Consider the following 18,450-nt stretch of genomic DNA (forward strand, 5'->3'; position numbering starts at 1 on the left):
CAATCTCCAACCAGGTCTCCGTACGAAAAAAAGAAGGATTTAAGCTGGGGAGGGATGATGTTATATTGAAATAAATGTTTAGTCTCTTTTTCGACACATTCAGAATCATTAATGTTGCAACTTTTGCCGTTAGCATTGTAGCGTGCACTCTAAAATCCATATAGACTTGTGAATACGGTTTTGTATTCCTTTTAATATAGCACAGCGTTAACAATGTTACACATAACATACTTTTACAGCCTTAGAACTCCCCGCACAAATACATATTTAGAAAACCAAATTATTATCATAAACGTGCGATGATAAGTCGACTATTAGCTTAAGCTAACAACTATCAGCCCTACATGTTTGGTGCATCATTGTGTTAAGATGTTTCCACAGTTTGATAGCAGGTGCGTGTGAAAGTATTTATTCGTCTCCTTCTTTCTCCTCCTTATCGTGCAAATGTGCACCAACACACACACAGGTACACACAAACATTTTCTTTTCATCCAGCCATTGCTCTCGCCTGACACAACAAGGTGACCTGGGGTTATTGCCCCTCTCTATCCTCTTCCCCCTGCCACCATTCATCCATCCTTCTGTCCTCAAGCCAGGGAGGAGGGTAGGGGAGGGTTCACATGTAATTCAATAACAGTGAACAGGAGCAAGAGGAGGATCTAGTTAGTATGAGTTTCACTGGGGATTACTGGGTTAATTCTTCAAGCTGATAAACCAGGTGGAAGCATGTGAGAAAAGAAAAGAGGAAAAGTAAGACACAAGGGAACAAAGTAAGAAAAAAGTCCAGGACACGGAGGCAAAAGGGAAGCAATGAAAGTAATAAGGGAAAACAAGCTAATACCAGAGAGGGAATGAAAAGTGCTAAAGCAGCAGCCAGACAGCCTCAGTGTGAGATTAGAGAGGAAGCGAGAAGAGGAGGAGGAGGGGGTTAGAGGAAATGGGAAAGGGAAGTGCCGAGCCATTTATTTTCCCTCTTCCCCCGTTTAATTCATCCTCTTGCTACTGTTATCAGAGATCAGGACCATTGGCTTCCACACATACACACACACAAACCCACACACACACAAACCCACACACACACACACACTCGAATGGCATACAGAGAGTCGTGCTGAAAATGCAGCCCCCCGGCTCAAAGACAGAAAATGCCTAAGAGCCTGTGTGGATCTCGGATACTCAACCTGGGCTGGCTGTCAACTTTCCACCAACATTAATGCTAACACACTGTTTTCAGTCAGTATGATTATCTGAAACCCTTTCAGAAAGCAACACACTCGCAGAAGGACTTTAATTTAAAAATGATTATCTTTCTGTTTAAAAATAGTCCGTTGCACTCAGTGACAGCTGCGTCCTGTTGCTAACGGTTAACTCTGTAGCCTTCTTAAAATGAGCTAACCGAGCTAATTTTAATCACATTAAAATGAGCTAAGCTAGCTGTTATTACTCACATTAAATGGAAACATTTCCACTGATGGTGAAGTAAGACACGGTGAACGGGGTCGCAGGAATCAGCGCAGCACCTGATTTAGAGTCTGTTGACGTTTTCTTTCCATTCTCTAAACGCTGCTGTATCCCGTACTGTGTTCTGTTTAATGTTTACGTCATGTACCGTCTTCAGGTTTGTAGATCTCTCTGTCGTAGCCTCTGTCGTTTTTGCATCGTTTAACCTTTATTGCTTTCTCTCCGCTGTTTTGGCTCTTTTCTTTTTTCCCTCTGTAAACGGACTGGCGTCTAATTTACCAGATTTCTTTCGGTGTGTGATTAGGACTGAATCCTTAGCAACGGTCTGTTCTTCATAGCAACGGTCTGTTATCGAGAAATAACAGACCTCAGAATGGCGTAATAAACCAATCAGAACAGCCGTGTAATAAGTGGACATAAATCCCCACTGGCTGGCACAGACTGAGGCAAAACACAATTTAGCAAAACTTTTGAGTTTATAAAGGAGATAAAAAAATATGAGGGAGAGACACAGGAGGGAAATAACGGAGAGAACATGAGGGCTCAGTGAGTTCTTAAATCAGTTAGAGGATGGGCTGTAAAACAAGTTCACACAAGACGGCGTCATTGTTGGATAAGAAGAACTAACATTTGTACTGTTAAATTTAAATGTACAGTTTTTTTTGTTCCTGTATTCAGCTTGTCGTACAGATTTCACCTGTGTCAGTCTGTGTTCCTTATTTAGAGGCTTTTTCTCCCAGAACTGTAGAGACAAAAAGCTGCTGTGTTGAGTAAATCTGCAGACTTTTTAAACTCTAGTGCTGATTGTATGATTGATACATGATTGATTGTATCTTCTGGTTTCCTAGTTTGCGCACTAAGATGTCCCAATAAGCACACAGACATGCTGCTGGTGGGATACCATGGATACTTAAAGAGTAGGATGCTTTGTTGCCAGTTTGATCAACTGCCCGCTAACAGGAGGAGCAGCTTGCTACTTGCTACTTACCCACCTCCAACTTTTTTAAGGTTACTTTTGGCTGTTTCGCCCTTATTGGATAGGACAGCTGAAGATTGACAGGAAATGGGGAAGAGAAAGTGGGGATGCCTAAAGAGGCCAATGTCAGATGTTATTTGTCAGAATCATGCAAGTGTGAAGTTTAATAATATTCCCGTTTGGAAGCTTTTTTCTTTATGTTTAGGATCATGTGTTAATAATGCTGCACAGTGGTTAGTGGTTAGCGCTGTTGCCTCACAGCTACAGGGTCACTGGTTTGACCTTGGTTTGGGCAAAGTTGGCCTTTCTGTGTGGAGTTTGCATGTTCTCCCCGTGCATGCGTGGGTTCTCTCCGGGGTCTCCGGCTTTCTCCCACAGTCCAAAAGACATGCTTGTAAGGTTCATTGGTGACTCTAAATTGCCCGTGGGTGTGAGTGCGAAAGGTTGTCTGTCTCTATGTGTCAGCCCTGTGATTGACTGGTGTGGGGTGTACCCTGCCTTTCGCTCAATGACAGCTGAGATAGGGATAGGCTCCAGCCCCCCTGTGACCCTGAATGGGATAAGCGGTATAGATAATGGATGGATTGTGTGTTAATTAGCACAAGTGATTGCACATGTCTTGACTCTTTGCACAATACTACAGTCTGTTCTTCAGTCGGAAATTCTACGAAAACAAAAGATCAAGGCAAAATGAAATCATCTTTTATTTTGCAAATGTTATAAGTTCCATCGATTATCTATACCTCTGATCCTGTTCAGGGTCACAGGGGGGCTGGAGCCTATCCCAGCTGTCATTGGGCGAGAGGGAGGGTACAACCTGGACTGATCGGCAATCAATCACAGGGCTGACACATAGAGACAACCTTTCACACTTGCACTCATGCCTACGGGCAATTAAGAGTCACCAATAAACCTAACAAGCATGTCTTTGGACTGTGGGAGGAAGCCGGAGTACCCAGAGAGAGCCCATGCATGCACGGGGAGAACATAACAAAAGTCCATACAGAAAGGCTCCCTTTGTCTGAACCGGGATTCTAACGCCTTGATCCCACAGGATGCATGTCCGGCGCTTTCCGTCTGTGCCGCGGTTCTGGTCCGTCAGACGGCGCGAGCCCTTGCCCACAGGAAGCGTGTCTGATCCGCAGAAATCACACAATAACATCAATGTTAAACAGAGCAACACACAAACAGTTCAGTTTGCACCTCCAAGGTTGATTATCTGCTCATTTGGAGATCATTCTGTGATTTCTGTGCTTCTACCATGGCTGAGCTTTTTTTCAAGATTTCAGTGTGTTGTTGTTGTGAAAACGGAAAAAACGGGAGTCTGTACCGGTCTGTACATGGTGTTTAATTTTGAAATGACCGGATGCTGTATGCTGTTCGTGTGTGACTTCCTTGTTGGAACGATCTGCTCTGTTCAGCTTGACGCGTGCTTGAAGCGGCCTACGTCAAAAATAGACCCGGCGCGTATCTTTAGCGGAGCAGAGCGGAGAGACGCTTCTGGGACGTGCCGGAGACAGACCGCGGCGCGTGCTGTGGAATCACGAGCATCGACTTGAATGAGCATGATCGACTCCGGAGGTCGCGGCGCACACGGAACGCGCCGGAGACGGATCCTGTGGAATTGGAGGTTAACTGGGTACTGCACCACCATGCAGCACAAAATTTCACAAGTGTCCAAACAAAAAGGAAAATCATCTTAATCATTAATTTTCAAAAGATAGAAATGCCTATTTTTGTCCATTGTTTCAAAAAAACTTTCCAAATTAGTAGCAGTGTTGCGATGTGCATGCATTCTTTATAACCAGTGAAATCTCCCACACTGCATGTGCAAACAGTATAAATCTTTTAATGAGCGCTCCCTACACTACAAGTTTACCTGCAGGATAAACAATACAGTATGATAATGAATTTTCCTGCCTATAAATGTGACATCAAACAGGTACGGCATTGAATGAATCTATTAAGCAACTTCACAAGTGTAATTGTGTAAAGCCTAAATGTGTTTGTTTCCTACACATATTATATACCCATTGAATTATCCATTTTATTCCTCATTAGATGCCACTGCTCTAGTGTTAGAAAGTGTCTAATCGTCTAATGTCTTCCATAGGTCTCATTGGAAAAAAAGTGACACTAACCTGTAATTATGTAAAGTAGAAACCTGGACAGAAGTCTTAACTGCATACTAATTGCCTTGACACACAAAGGTCAGGTTTACTTTGGGGCTATTTAGAGGTAAGTCGCAAACAACGCCATGTGTCGCACCCACCACAAAAACATGCAAGCATGTCTACACATACAAACGCAAGGCCCAGCCACAACACAGAGTCAGACTAAGAACAAAATTCTGCCCTGTGTCTACACTTTAACTCTGCCCAAGGACACACACAGATTGATAGACAAAGGTCTTTTCCCGAGGCGATTCCTTCCCTCACATGGCTGGTCTCAGGGCCGAAGGATTGACATTATAAAGCTTTCTGTCAAACTTTCCACCGTGGTGTAAGAAACAAACTGTATTGCACCCAATAAAACCGATAACCATCCCATCAAATCAAGAGAGGAGGCTCTTATCTCTGCTTTTGTCCACTCAGTCCATTATTAGATTTTCCTGTGTGTGTGTGTTTCTGTGTGGCGGCAGACAGGAGGGAGATAAAGAGCTGAGATAGAAGATGTACCATAATAGTTTGAAAAGTTTTAAATTATTTTGGACTGACTTCAAAAGAAAACTCTTTTTCGTTTTCTTTCTTCTTTTCTTCCTCTGTGACTCCAGTTTTGTGATTATGTTGAAGCAAACTCGCAGTCTTCATGATTATAACCGCGACTACAATTACATTGTATTATATAACAATAACAGTATGTTAAGAAAGTGGAGGTTTATGGAAATACTGAGCCTTTCACAAATAAAGAGTATGAGACACAAGCAGATGTGGAGGACGTGCCATCCTGCAGAATGGCCAGGATGCTGCAGCAGGACTCGATTGAAGCAAGTAGGCGACCACATGATGGCATGGTCAGAGCTTTGGAATACCAAACCATTTAGAAACAAGTTCCAGATTGAATCGATTAACTTTACCTAAATTATTGTGCTAGTGTCTGATAGAAGCATGTGCCCTCTGTGCCAGAGAATGGGATCCCTGGAATATACCTTGACTTGTTGTTCGAAGGCACCGGGGAAGGGATGATTCCAGTGGCATCACTATGAGGTGCTGGGGACAAAAGCAGGTGCCATCCACATAGGGATTGTCAGCAGTATACCACTGCACCCTAGGCGAGGGTCTGTCTAATGTTGAACGACCCTAAACTTCAAGTGCGGAGTGTACAAAGTGGTAAAACATAACTCTGTATATTTAAACCTCTGATAACATTCATATGGTAAGTATGTTAGAGATTAAAACACTATCATTCATTTAAGGTATAATAAGTAGGATTTTCCTAGAAAAATAAAATATAGACAACTGGGCCCCTATCAGACCGGCGAACATGGCGAAAGAGCGATGCAGAGTTGGCCTTCTTTCTGTTGGACAGGTAGGTGCCTCAAACTGGGTAGGACAAGCTAACCGGCGTTAGCATTCTAGCGCAAAGGTAACCGTGATGCTGTCAGTGTTAGCTCGGCGGAGTGGACGCGTTCTCGAACGACAGAGTTAGAGTGAGCTTCTGGTGACAAAGAGCCTAGGAGGAGGGGCCCAGTTTGAATGTGTTGTTGACAAAATGCAAAGAAAAATCCTACTTATTATACCTTTAAAGACATGTCTCTGTCAACCTGTTTGATTAAAGGCCAAAATTCACCCTCTTTTAGCTCTGTTTTTGGTTTCCACTAACCCCTGAGAGAAAGTCTGAGGGACTTACAGGGTATCTACACATGCAACGTATTTGAAGCATATTTTTGACGTGTGCCAGGACAGAACTGCTCCAATGTTATTCAATGCTGCTATCTCCACCAGCTGCGCATGCTGCTGAGGTGGGCGTAATATGCGAGCCATTTTCTGCTGCTCCGTTCGTTTCACGCGTCAAGTCTATTTCTTCCCGATGCTGCGCGTCAGTGAAGCGTAGACAGCCATTGACTGCGATGTAAATACACAACCAAGGGATCCATGTTAAACGATGTCATCTCCTCATAATGGCGAACTTCAATTTCTGTTGAACTCTGAGACTCATCTTTGCTGTAGCCGCAGCCGGTGTAGATTGCAAAATATCTGCTGCCGTGACGCTTACGTGTTGTGCACGTTGTCTGACGCTATAGTGTTGGTGTAGATTCCCAGTTAGTCTGAATTCACTCATTCTTATGTAGAACTGTCCCTGCCAGTGTTACAGAAAGGAAGTCAGGCAGCAGAGAAAAAAGAAAAGGCTGGCTGCACCTATACAAACCTGTGTAAGTGTGTGCGTGAGGCTGTTGAACAGCCACTATCTGTCAGTAAAAGGAGTCTCCACAAGCCAAGTAAGGACATGTGAATGGTCATGAGCAAAACACAGCTGAGCCCAGCTGTCCAGAGCCAGACACCGGAGCTAATTCAAACAGACAGATTACTGTTTTTTACTCCAAGAAAGCAGTGTGTTGTTAAGACAATAAGAAAGAGAGTGTGTGTATGTGTGTGTGTGTTTGTCGGTGACATTCCCACAGTAGCCTGCCTCTAATACAACAACCACTAGCCCCATTAAATATGCCCTGATCTGTGGCCATGGCATTTACTTCTCCCTCTCCATCCTTCCCTTCATCCCTGCTGCCAAACAACGCTCGTAGGGACAAGTGCCCTTTCATCAAGGGAGAGTGTATCTGTGCAGTGTGTGTTTGTGTCTCCTCACCATAATGGGGTGTTGAAAATCCTAATTTGAAAAATGCACACTTAAAAAAATTGCAAAACAGGCTTCAAAGACAGGATTATCGCTGAGAGCCTGGAGAGGGAGTTAATGTCACTCTGAACACCCACAGCAGCCCTGGCTGCTCTGTGTCTCTGTGTGTGTGTGTGTGTGTGTGAAGGCATACTTGTGTGCAGACACTGAATTTGTGCATACTCCCACAGTAACCACCTATGTAACACACGTGCATTTTTAAATTTGCTGGCTTTAAAGTGAGAACTTGCGGGATTTAACCTTAATCATATCAAGTGGGTACCCCACGGAACCCGAGGTATACTCTTTCTTATCTCACGGATGCTTGAGACTTGCAACTTTTAGACCTTGCAATTTTTTTATTACTTTGCCAATCAATTTGTACCTAATTGGTTGATATAATTTTTTCAGAGTCTGATTTCAATAGTGCTTCATAGTCTTCATAGCTACTTCCATAGTAGCGATATAAGCTGTGTCTCAATCCACGGGCTGCAGCCTTCGAAGGAGGCGTTCCACGGAGGATGCTCCATTCATGGCCTGCGTAGACCGTTAAAGCCGAACTGAAATGAGACGGTCTGGTCTACTCTTGTGTCACCAAACGGCGCTCCTGTTGCCTAGCAACAGGTAGCTAGCGGGCTAACTAGCTAGCATAACTAACGTCGGGTAAGTTAACCTATTATTTTAAGGATAATTTGTTTCAAGGGCCCTTCCGTTTCCTTAAACATGGTTAACGCTAGCTATTCGATTGACCTGAAACCAAAAACGTTTTCATTTTAAAGCGTATTCCTCGGCCGTTTAAAAGTCCGCCATCTCGTTTGAATTGCCACGCAATGCATCCTGGGATATGGTGGGCTGCGAAGGATGCACGCGATGGATACTTAGCGGCCAGGGTAACCGAGGACGCATTTGTCGGCCGCATCTGAAGAAGCCTTCGAATTACGACAGCCTTCAACGTGCTTTCAAATACGGCCTTCGAAGGCTGCAGCCCCTGAATTGGGACACAGCTATAGAGAACAACATCATTGTGACTTTTCACTCTGTGTATCACTCCGCCTCAGCCAAGTGTATTTAATACTGTTAATTAACATTACAGCAGACCGTGTATGTCTATATTAATCAAGCTGGTACCTCTGAATCACACAGCAAACTCTTATTTCACTGGTTGTATGGCAAATAGAAACATCCAGATAAATATAGATGATAACAATCAGCTGATCTGTGGTCATCTGTAGACACAGAGTGCAGGAGAATGTTTGGGTTGCTTGGCAACAAAAGTCCAATTTCAGTTAAGATGTGGAACTAATTGAGTTGGTTGAGCAAAAAATAATTGTCTCCTGCTATCTGCTGCTTGTATAACTGCTGTATAAAAGCAATATCACACTGGGCGTCGTGATGTTGTACCTCTCATGTGCTACTGCTTAATTAATTAATCTGGAAGGTTTTCCTTCCATCAGACTTCTAACAAAATAAAATAAATCAAATGTAAAAAAAAAAATGTGTCGCTGAGATATTTTGTTCCCAAGAAAGGGACAAAAGTGAGCATACAGGAGCCTTGACCTTTGACCTTTACTTCCAGATCTAATCAGTTCATTTTTAAGTCCAAGGGGACTTTTGTTCCAAAGATACAGAAAAGTGTCCTGAAAAGTGTTTTTCCAGAATATTAGGATGTCAACGTGAAGTTGACCTTTGACCCTAATGGTAAAAATATATAATGACTTAATCATTTCATCCTATTAGACATAAATGTGTTATCATGTCATATTGAGCATATGCATTTTATCTTAACGTTTATGAGAGTTCACAGTGACCTTTGATCTTTGACAACCACAATTTAATAAGTTCATTGAGTGGAGGTTTGAGCCAATTTGAATACATTCCCTCCAGGTGTTCCTGAGATATCACGTTAACAAGAAGGAGATGGAGGGACAGAAGAACAACCTGACAACATAATGCCTCCATTCAGGGCTATCACAGTCGAGGAAACTTAAAAATACCAGTCAAAGCACCAAAGTCTACCCACGCAGTTTTTATAGATGTAATCTATTCAGTTCATGTTTTGTCATGGAGCCCCTAAAGTGAGTCTCTGTGTGTTGAAAGTGTCGGTAGAATGAGGGTTAAAGGCAGATTCGTTTCCAATCAGTATGCATGGTAAATTTAAGTCAACTGAAGCCACGGAGGCAGTGCCTTCATGTACCAGGATGCATTGCACGAGAGCAACTGGATCACTGTAAATGTCAGTTGCTGGTGCCTGTGCTTGAAAACACAAGTTTCTTGTTGGATTTGTTGACCTCAATTCCTCTGAATCTTAAAATAAGACCCCAGTCTGGAGGAGTTGTCACGGCACTGCAAAAGTGCCCATCATAAGAAATTATTTAGACTCGACTGTACTAATGTTGAGAGTTTTATGAAGTTCTTTGAATCATTTATTTTCTTGATGCAAAATGAATTGATTTGGTTATTTCTGTCTTGTTTCAGGATCCCTGACCTTGATGCTTGAGCATTTTTAACTCTAATCAGTAGCATGTAAATTCATCTAAAACCGCAGCATGTGTTGCCACTTGTTTTGAGAAAACACAGATTGGAAGATTGAACGGGAGCCAAGCGACTTAACAGCTTTCGCAGGGTTCAGTGGCTGCCACTGAGCTGCTGCCAGGGTCCTCATTTACCGCTGTTTATCACCAGCCCGCTAACATCAGGTCCACTGGGACGATAGATGGCTGGAGTCCAAAGAAATCCAGCACATGAATCACCTTGTTAATGACAGAACGACACACATTGCACAGGGTTACATGTGAAGCTGCACGCTGCGTGCATTCGTCCTTCATCACTTGTGCTGCTGACCTCTCTGACAAGTGTAAATTGCGTCTGCAGTTATCTTGAGCTCTGTTTGTGTTGTTGTTGTAGCGCTCACTGAAGACACTTGTCTTTGCATTAAACTGTGGGCCTTGTTAAGGCTGCCATGACTGCTTTGTGATGCGCTAAGAGCTGTGTTGGCTGTGTCACAGCGCGCAAAGCAAAGTGCTGTTGATCACACCAGCTAAACTTGACAGGCCAATTCCTCAGGGAGGGAAGGAGAACGAAAGAGGGTCAGGAAAGGGAAAAGTGATAGAGATAAAGAGATAAAGAAAGGTAAGCAGGGAGAGAGAGGACAGTATAATAAGCTCAAGGAGACAAATCAAGTATGCAGACAATAGCAAGTACCACACATTGAGAGGTAAACGGGAACACACACACTGACGGAATTATATGCAAATAATCACACCTGTGTTTCTGTGAGCACAGAAGAACCCACACAGCTCCATCATCGTGCACACACTGTACAATACTGCCAATTCTGCATGCTGACACACATACTGTTCAAAGTTAATCATACACAAATAACTGCATCTGCGTTGCTGGATGTATAAACACAGTCCCACATAACTGAAATCTTTGCACACACACACACACACGCATATGTATGTGAGGAAGCCCACCTTGCCAGCCAGGTTTGCAGACGGGCTTGACGTCGATGCGGACAGGAACGCTGTGCGAGGCCCTCTTCTGGCCGCAGTCCCAGGCCGTCACCTGGATCTCGTACTGCTGCTGACGGTCGTAGATCAGCTTCTCGGTGTTCCGGATGTTACCTTGTAGAGGAAAGAGTCACTTAAAGTCAAATTCTGATTATGTATTTAGTAACGTGCTGTGAAAATTCCCCTGTTGTGTGTCATGATAAAAACATCCGACGCATTGATGGTCAACTTTTGGTACAACAAAACCTAAAAACCACGTGATGTTGGCAAATCACTGAAGGGTAAGGAGAGGTGGCTGTATTCCATTTAGCTGTCTCTGTTAGGAGAAATCAAAAGTGCCATGCCAGTCCTAAATGCCTTTAAACTTAGGACTTTACTAAAAAGATTTGTGAATTTCTCAAGACAAAAATTTGAGAGAAGTTGGAGTTGTGTCCGAGGACTTGTTAACTTGTATAACACTTATAACCAAGCAGCCAGCTTGCTTATTATGGATATGTTAATATTAATTTTTAAGAGCATATTTTCATAATGGGAGAGGTTCTTCAATTAAATATCCACACATCCAGACAGGTCGGCCAGCCCTTTCAGTGTGGGTTCTAAAGCCCCAGGACAGGCTGAACAACACGTTGTCAGATTGGCAGGTTTGAGACGTCACAAACCTAAGGAGCCAATCCTGTTAATGGACGGGGTGACGCTATGCATATCATGATGTGTAACCCATGGCAACCACTTTGGTGATGCCCGAGCCAGCTGTAACCATCATCGTAATTTTTGCAAACGCCCTACTGACTACTAACGTTAACGTTACTACTGCTAATTACTACATTTCAAGCTAGCTAAGTTTCAACAAGTTGTCACTAAACAATGGCCGAGACATGTTTTGTTTTCGTGACGGAGGAGGTGGTTGAAAATGTGCATAGTGGGCGGGGACTATGCAGAGTCAGGAATTTTTAATGAGGGAGAAGGAGGAGATGCCTTGGGAGGATTTTTACAAAGTTATTCAACGTATTTTGCTGGGGGGGAAAACACATCAGATACAACTTATTATTTCAAGCAGCATTTTATGTCCTAAAACATGAAGCTGGTCTTTTATGTGTTACTTCCTGTAGTGGTGAGGTAAAAGTATTCTATCCTTCAGGGTGAATTCAGGATGTTTGTTGACAACCTTACTACACAGACGTTGATATTCAGTGAAATAAGTGAAGTGACTCAGAATATTCTTATAAAGCACATAAAGTACAATGTTTTTCTAGCAGAAACCTATAACTTAGAAATAGTCTGGTCATCCCAGTTTTGTAGCCGAGTTTATGGAATCATAAAACAGCCATGTGAACGTTAACGGCAAAATGAGCTTTTTTATTATAGTTGTAAGCGATGTTCAATGGATATATCTCAATATTCATCGCGACACAACTTCCATATTTATCTTTTATAGAGCTGAATGTCAGACGAGTGTCTGAAAGAAAGTTGCTGTTTACTGACTAATATGACTTCAAAGTTTAGTTTAAACTATGTTAAAGCTCCTGTGAGGAGTTTTTTGCTGGTTATGAAACAGAATTAAATTAATTCTGATTACTTTATATGAGCTACAAAAGCAAACCAGACCATCAGCAACAAGATTGATTATTTCTATATAGTTATTTTTAATGCCTGAAACCGCTGGCGAGGGGGGTGGGAGTCATACAAAGGGATTAACTGCACGCTGCCTGTTTTGTTAAAAAAACGCCACTTAAGCATGTACAGGACAAAATCAGCTGAGAGATAAGAGGTACGGCTTTGTCCACAGGGGGCGCCAAAGTCAACACAAACCGAAAGTTCCTCACAGGAACTTTAATTATGAAAGTGAAAGACACACTTAAAACACACTTTATTCTACTTTAGTTTTTACTATTCTGCACCTAAACACCAAGACAACTTCCTAATATGTGTAAACCGACTTGGCAATAAACTTGATTCTGATTCTGATTGAGGAAAGCGAGTGGCATTCAAGCGAGCGTCCATTGTGTCGCTTGTGTGTCGTCATGGCACTAATGAAGTATCAGATGACACAAAATGCTTTAGTTTTGCTTCTTATCTGCCTCGACAACATGTGTGTGCGCCTGTTTGCTTGAAGGCGTAATGGGTATTAATTCTAATTTCAAAGCATCATTATGTATCATTGTCAAATTAACTGTGATGCCTTAATATAATCACGGTAACAAATGAGATCATGCCTGGGATGACAGGTAGCCTCCATCTTCCACAAGTGGTTTGATTAGTGCTAATGTTCCTCAAGAATTAAGAGCACATTCTCATTAAACCCCTGTTGCTCCCTGATGCAGCCACAATACAGACACACTCTCGCTCCCCCATTATCCCTTTAGTTTTATCACCATCCGCCAGACGTGGATTATTGTGGAAGTCTTTTGCTTTTTTATCAACTGCTTGCAGGAGTCATAATGAGAGCAATAACTTATCTATTAATCACTGTCGATTGAAATATCAAATAGAGAATTAACCCCACTTATTCCAAAGCAATAGGAAGTCTAAACACATGTGTAACTAATAGCTTTGAATGGGAACTTGGCCAATTCTCTAGGACTACTGCGACTACCGTGGAGACAGTATAATTTCCTCTTTGCCTTTGGGAGGAACCCTGACAAGGTAACCCTGATGATGTCATCGGGTTAATACCTGTTTGCAGAGAGTGTGTTAGAAACTGGGGGAGTAAAGTTTGAAACATTGACTGTTTTGGATACAAAATATGGAATTGGTAGTTAGTGTTCTGGAGGTCGATCCATTCAAGGAAAATTAAACTCAAAATATCTGGGCCTCTGCTGAATCTCTCCTGCAAGTCTCCGTATTTAATTTAATCACACTACTAAATTGCTCGAATGTTCCTTCAAGTATCACATGCACAATACCAGAGCCATGCAATAATGCAGCCATAACCTGTGTTGAACTACACAGCAGGTGTGCCACAGAACTTTACAAAGACTCAAACACTTTTACACATCAAAGTGTGTTGATTTGTGTTGGGGAGTGTTTTTGCACAAAGTCGTATAAAGCCTGTAGTGGCTCCAGAGGGAGGGGAATCTGAAAAATTGCCTCAAGTGATGCCGTTTGAGTCAGTGTCGACTGCAAGTGAAGATTACAAGGTAAAAAAGGGAAAGCAGAAAAATACTGGGGTTGTTGAGTTTCAAAGAAGTGCCTAAGCGGCAACCTCCAGGGCTGTGAAATGAGGCCAACGAGGAAGTGCCAAATATTGCAGTTCCATGACTTGCCACTTGAGGCTTGTCCCGAAGCAGAAATAAACATGTTTAAAGCTTGGTACAAAGAAAAATGTTTAGTTATCTATAGCACATTCATTCCCCCATTCATAAAAATGATACATTTTTATATAACTAACCCGTTTAAATTCTATCCTACTCCACCCTCTTGTCCAATGGTTAATTCTGGCACTACAAAACTAAGATGGCGGCGGCTATAATTCCAAACTCAATGCTTCAAAATTTCAGTTCAGAAACCGTCATGGGGCTACATCCTTTCCTCTTAGTAAGTAAGTAAGCTTTTACTTGAGTTGTGTCTTGAAGCTACATTAGCAACTAACGTAACACACCAAGGGGGGGATTTACTAAAGGATTGCACGGCTTTTGCGCCTGCTATACCAGTGCAAATGACGCGAAAAGACTCCACCTCATTCTCGAAGAACTCGCTTTGATGCACTCTAAAGTGCGCTGCAGAGCAAACAGCGTCTTTGTGCTCCGGTCCTGTTTTCGCATATTTAAATGAGCCATTATGCAGAGATTCGGGGGGAAATTTGTGCCCTTTCTATGTAAATGAGCCTCGTTGCAAAAAACACCTAAGTCACAAACAGCAGCGCTAACAGCACCGCGCAGTTAGAGAGAAAATATTACCGCCTGCAGCGAGCTGGTGGTAAATGCGCAGAATTATTTCCACTGATCATGACGACAATTCCACCTTTTGTGCGATCAAAAAATGTCTGTAAAAACAATCGGTTAATAATATATTGTCATTATTATTATAATAGGGTGACCAGTCAGTCCGGGGCTGTGCGAAGCTCAACCCCGGCACACGCGCACACTTTGGAGCCGTTTAAAAAATAAAGCTCTGTTCAAATAGTTAAACTGGTAAACACCTGTTGAGTCTGGACTTTACAATACACTGTTAAAATCGCTGCCCCCTCCTCTCACTGCTCATCATCGATCTGTGGATGGAGTTAAGATCCATCAGTATGCGCTCAACTACTGCCTGAGAACGCAGCACCGCGCTGCAGAGTGGAGGTGCAGACAGCTTCTCTCCACAATCAGACACAAAGCAAGAGCTAACTGCATGGAGCTGTGAAACTTAATGGCTGCGTTTGCGCTTGAATATCATCAGTGCAATGTGCTTTGTGAATCGGACCTTGAGCCGGGGCAGATAGCGGGGGCAAATGAGGTGTAAAGTTAGACAAGGAAGAACAACGATATCTCTGTTTCTGCAGCATCCATCTTTGGTCTTAAACTGTCCGTCGTTAGTTTAAGTGCGATGCTAAATCAGTGGAGTTCTTTCAACATGAATAAAACAGGAAGTACACATATGAACTCCTTATTCCCATGAAATACAAGAAGAATGTGGTTAAGAGTCTGCGTTGTTAGAATGCTGCAGACAGTATCTTAGAAGAGATAAATATCCCACCCGTCTCAAACGTACTCTCAGCATCCAGACCACATTCAGTGACTGAGAGACTCCTGCCTTGTTGTTCACCGCGACCCATTTGCCAAGCCAGCATCCTTTCCCATGCTGAGCAGAGTGCATGAAGGGAGTGCTTGTGCTCCTAATGTGTCTGTTAATATTTGATGAGTCTTCCACTACAGAGGGGCAGCGGTGCCATCCACGCAGCCTGCATGCACGGCCAGGCTGAGAACCCTTGCAGGGTGTAAAGAGACACTATTGGCTGCGAGTTTAAATGAAGCTGGAGTCGTTGCGACTTATATCACAGCCGGATGCCTCTTAAGTTTTTGTGATGTGGGGAGAGAGGTGCAGAAGGAGCTGAATGTTGATAAAGTAGTATATTTGAATAAAAGCGAGGGAGTGGGAGGATTAGATGTACTTCATATGAGGACGGCAATGTTCTCTTTCTTCCTCTCAGCTTGCTTAATATTCCGTCCCTCCTCGTACTCCCCCATCCCAGCCCCTCTCATCCCCTTTCAATGCACATAACTGTCTCACTGTTTTGCAGCCGCATCCCATTTCACCGTTTGCTGCCTCATCTGTTGTGCTTCTCCCTCTCTCTTTTTCACAAGCATGAGTGCACACTTACACACTCGCACCTTTCTGCATGACGGAGGTTCCCATCCCCGCTCCTTCAATTACTACATCAACTTATCCGTGTCAGCAGGCTGTGCGTGCTGTGACTGCTGGCAAGGGTGGCCAGCTAGCAAATGACTTCTTTACCCTCCATGTCACTTTCTCAATTCGTCTCGATATCTATCGATAAATATGCACGCAAACGAACCATCTTTGCATCTCATTAGTTTATTATTAATTCAACGTCCATCTCTCAATACTCTTTCCTCTGTGCATTGTTCCTGCAGAAGTCACGGGTCTCAAATACATAGTTTGTGTTTAATAAGGCTTACTTATTTCCCAAAGCACTTGGGCAATGCTTTTTTCAGCAATTATAATTTACAGAGGTGAAAAAAGTGCAGCTTGTGGGGACTACTTTCAGGTGTGGAACAATACACATTTGGTTTGCTAATGAGCATTTCAGGAACCAGAATTCGCTCATGTTTATGGTAATGAAGGAACAGTATTCATTGTATTAGACAGCGTATCAGCTCCATGCAATGTTGGTCAGTTCTTTGGTTGATAGTAAAATATCACAACTATTAGATGGATTGCCGTTAAGGTGATGTAAGCAACATTTTACATGAAGATGAGCAAAGACATTCTTGTCCCTCAGGAAAAAGTCATCTGTCCGTTTCACAGAAGATGAACCAAAATATTTTCAATTATCTTATGACTTGTCATCTCGCTATCAGGTCATAATTTTAACATCCAAATAACAATAAAATGAAGACATTCCTGACAGCCTCAACTGTTTTTTGTGATAACTTAGAATTAGCAAATGCTTGCGTGACGTAATATTGAACACAAGTATCCAGGAACAGTGTTTGACTGTCAGTTGAAGTCACAGAGTCAATTATACAACAAAGAAGCTGAACTCTTTCAGTGTCTCTGAGAACATTTTATGTAGCTATTAGCATTCTTTTATTTGAAAGTCCTTTAACCTTTTCTTTTATCTGCTGGGTTAGTGGGTTGTCTGTGAAGGACAAGAACAGTCTGAATTACATCGTTAAAGTCTGCTCCGAGATTGCCGGAGTCCAGCTAAATGACTTGAGCTCCCTGTGGAAGAAACGTGTGCTCCAGAAAGCCAGAAGCATCATGAGGGCCTGATCAGACAGAAAGTGTTCTAGCAGCTGGGGGCGGCTTTGTTGACATTGTTTCTAATGAGAGGGACGCTTTTTGCACGCTGCTTTTGCAGAGTTTTTGAGGAAACTATCTGAGCGCCTCGAGTTGAAAAACCTTCAACTCAAAGCAGAAAAGCGCCCGACGTCATGGGTTTTTTCTCATTGTCCAATCAGATGAAAGGAGAGGAGGGCCTTCTGTCAGTTTACAGAATAACAGTTAGGTTAATAACAGCTAATGATTCGGCGGTCGCCTTAACAACAGTAGAAAAAAAGGCACAGCCGTAACCGTAGGCTCCAACAAAAAAGGCAGTGTGGTGCGCCTCACATTCTACAGCCTGCAAAACGCGCTCTGTCTGATCGAGCCATAACTCAGTCGGACCACATTCTCTCATCTGACTTCTCTTTAATGCCCTCAGGGCGGCGCTATCTTGCCCCGCGCAGATACTCCAACTCTTTTATTCCGTCTGCTATCAGGCAACTAAATGCTGGCCGCAGTAATTGACGTTTGGAATGGTCCTGTAAACTGTTGCCGTGATCTGTGCGACCTGTGTGTCTGCAGCCATGCTCTGGTTCACAATCCTTGACCTGTTGTCACTGACATGTTTATTTCTGAATGCTGCTGAGGTTGTGTCTGTTTTCATGCGACTCAGTAGGCTGTGAAACTGAATTGCCCCCTGGGATAGATAAAGTCGTCTCAAACTCGAACACGGGAAACATATCTGCTAAATATCAGCATTGATGGCGTCATCATTTGGAGCACATTTGCAGGATTATGTTAGCATTTAGCTCGAGCACTGCCGGGCCTAAGTACTGCCTCTCAGAGCCGTCAGCATGGCTGAAGCATCTGGACATAATTGTTCATCTATCAATACTTTTGGATTTTGCAACCTCTGCCCAGAGGCAAGTAAGTGCTTTAAAAATGTCGTGGAATAAATGAGATGGGATACAAATACAAATAAGGCTCAGTAATGTTCTTAAACAGTTGGGCACTGTAGTTCTTGCCACTGTTTGGGTCTATTTCCAGCGGCAGATTAATACGCCGTCGGTGCTTTATGGAATATTTGAGGTAGCAGAATGGTACATTGGATTGAGTCGATTCAGTGCGACTGTGTGGAACATTACTACTTGTTAGTCAGATTAACTAACCGTTGATTGCAGCTTTCATAAGATTTTTCGACAATGACAAAAATATAAATCGCCCCCTCGTGTTTTTCTGCTT

General features: G+C 42.9%; 1 protein-coding gene across 1 annotated transcript in view; it reads right to left on the bottom strand.

The window, feature by feature from the left end:
* The window catches only part of LOC138604611 (calsyntenin-2-like), a 298,135-nt gene that overhangs the window by 87,288 nt on the left and 192,397 nt on the right, over window positions 1-18,450 (bottom strand). Inside the window, exon 5 of the mRNA XM_069676563.1 lies at window positions 10,744-10,893. Coding sequence (XP_069532664.1) covers window positions 10,744-10,893 — 150 coding nt within the window. The remainder of the gene's footprint in view (window positions 1-10,743; window positions 10,894-18,450) is intronic.

Source organism: Semicossyphus pulcher, unplaced genomic scaffold (genome assembly GCF_022749685.1).
Source record: "Semicossyphus pulcher isolate SPU_LCO1_2020_fin unplaced genomic scaffold, fSemPul1.0.p SCAF_26, whole genome shotgun sequence".
Lineage (NCBI taxonomy): Eukaryota > Metazoa > Chordata > Actinopteri > Labriformes > Labridae > Semicossyphus > Semicossyphus pulcher.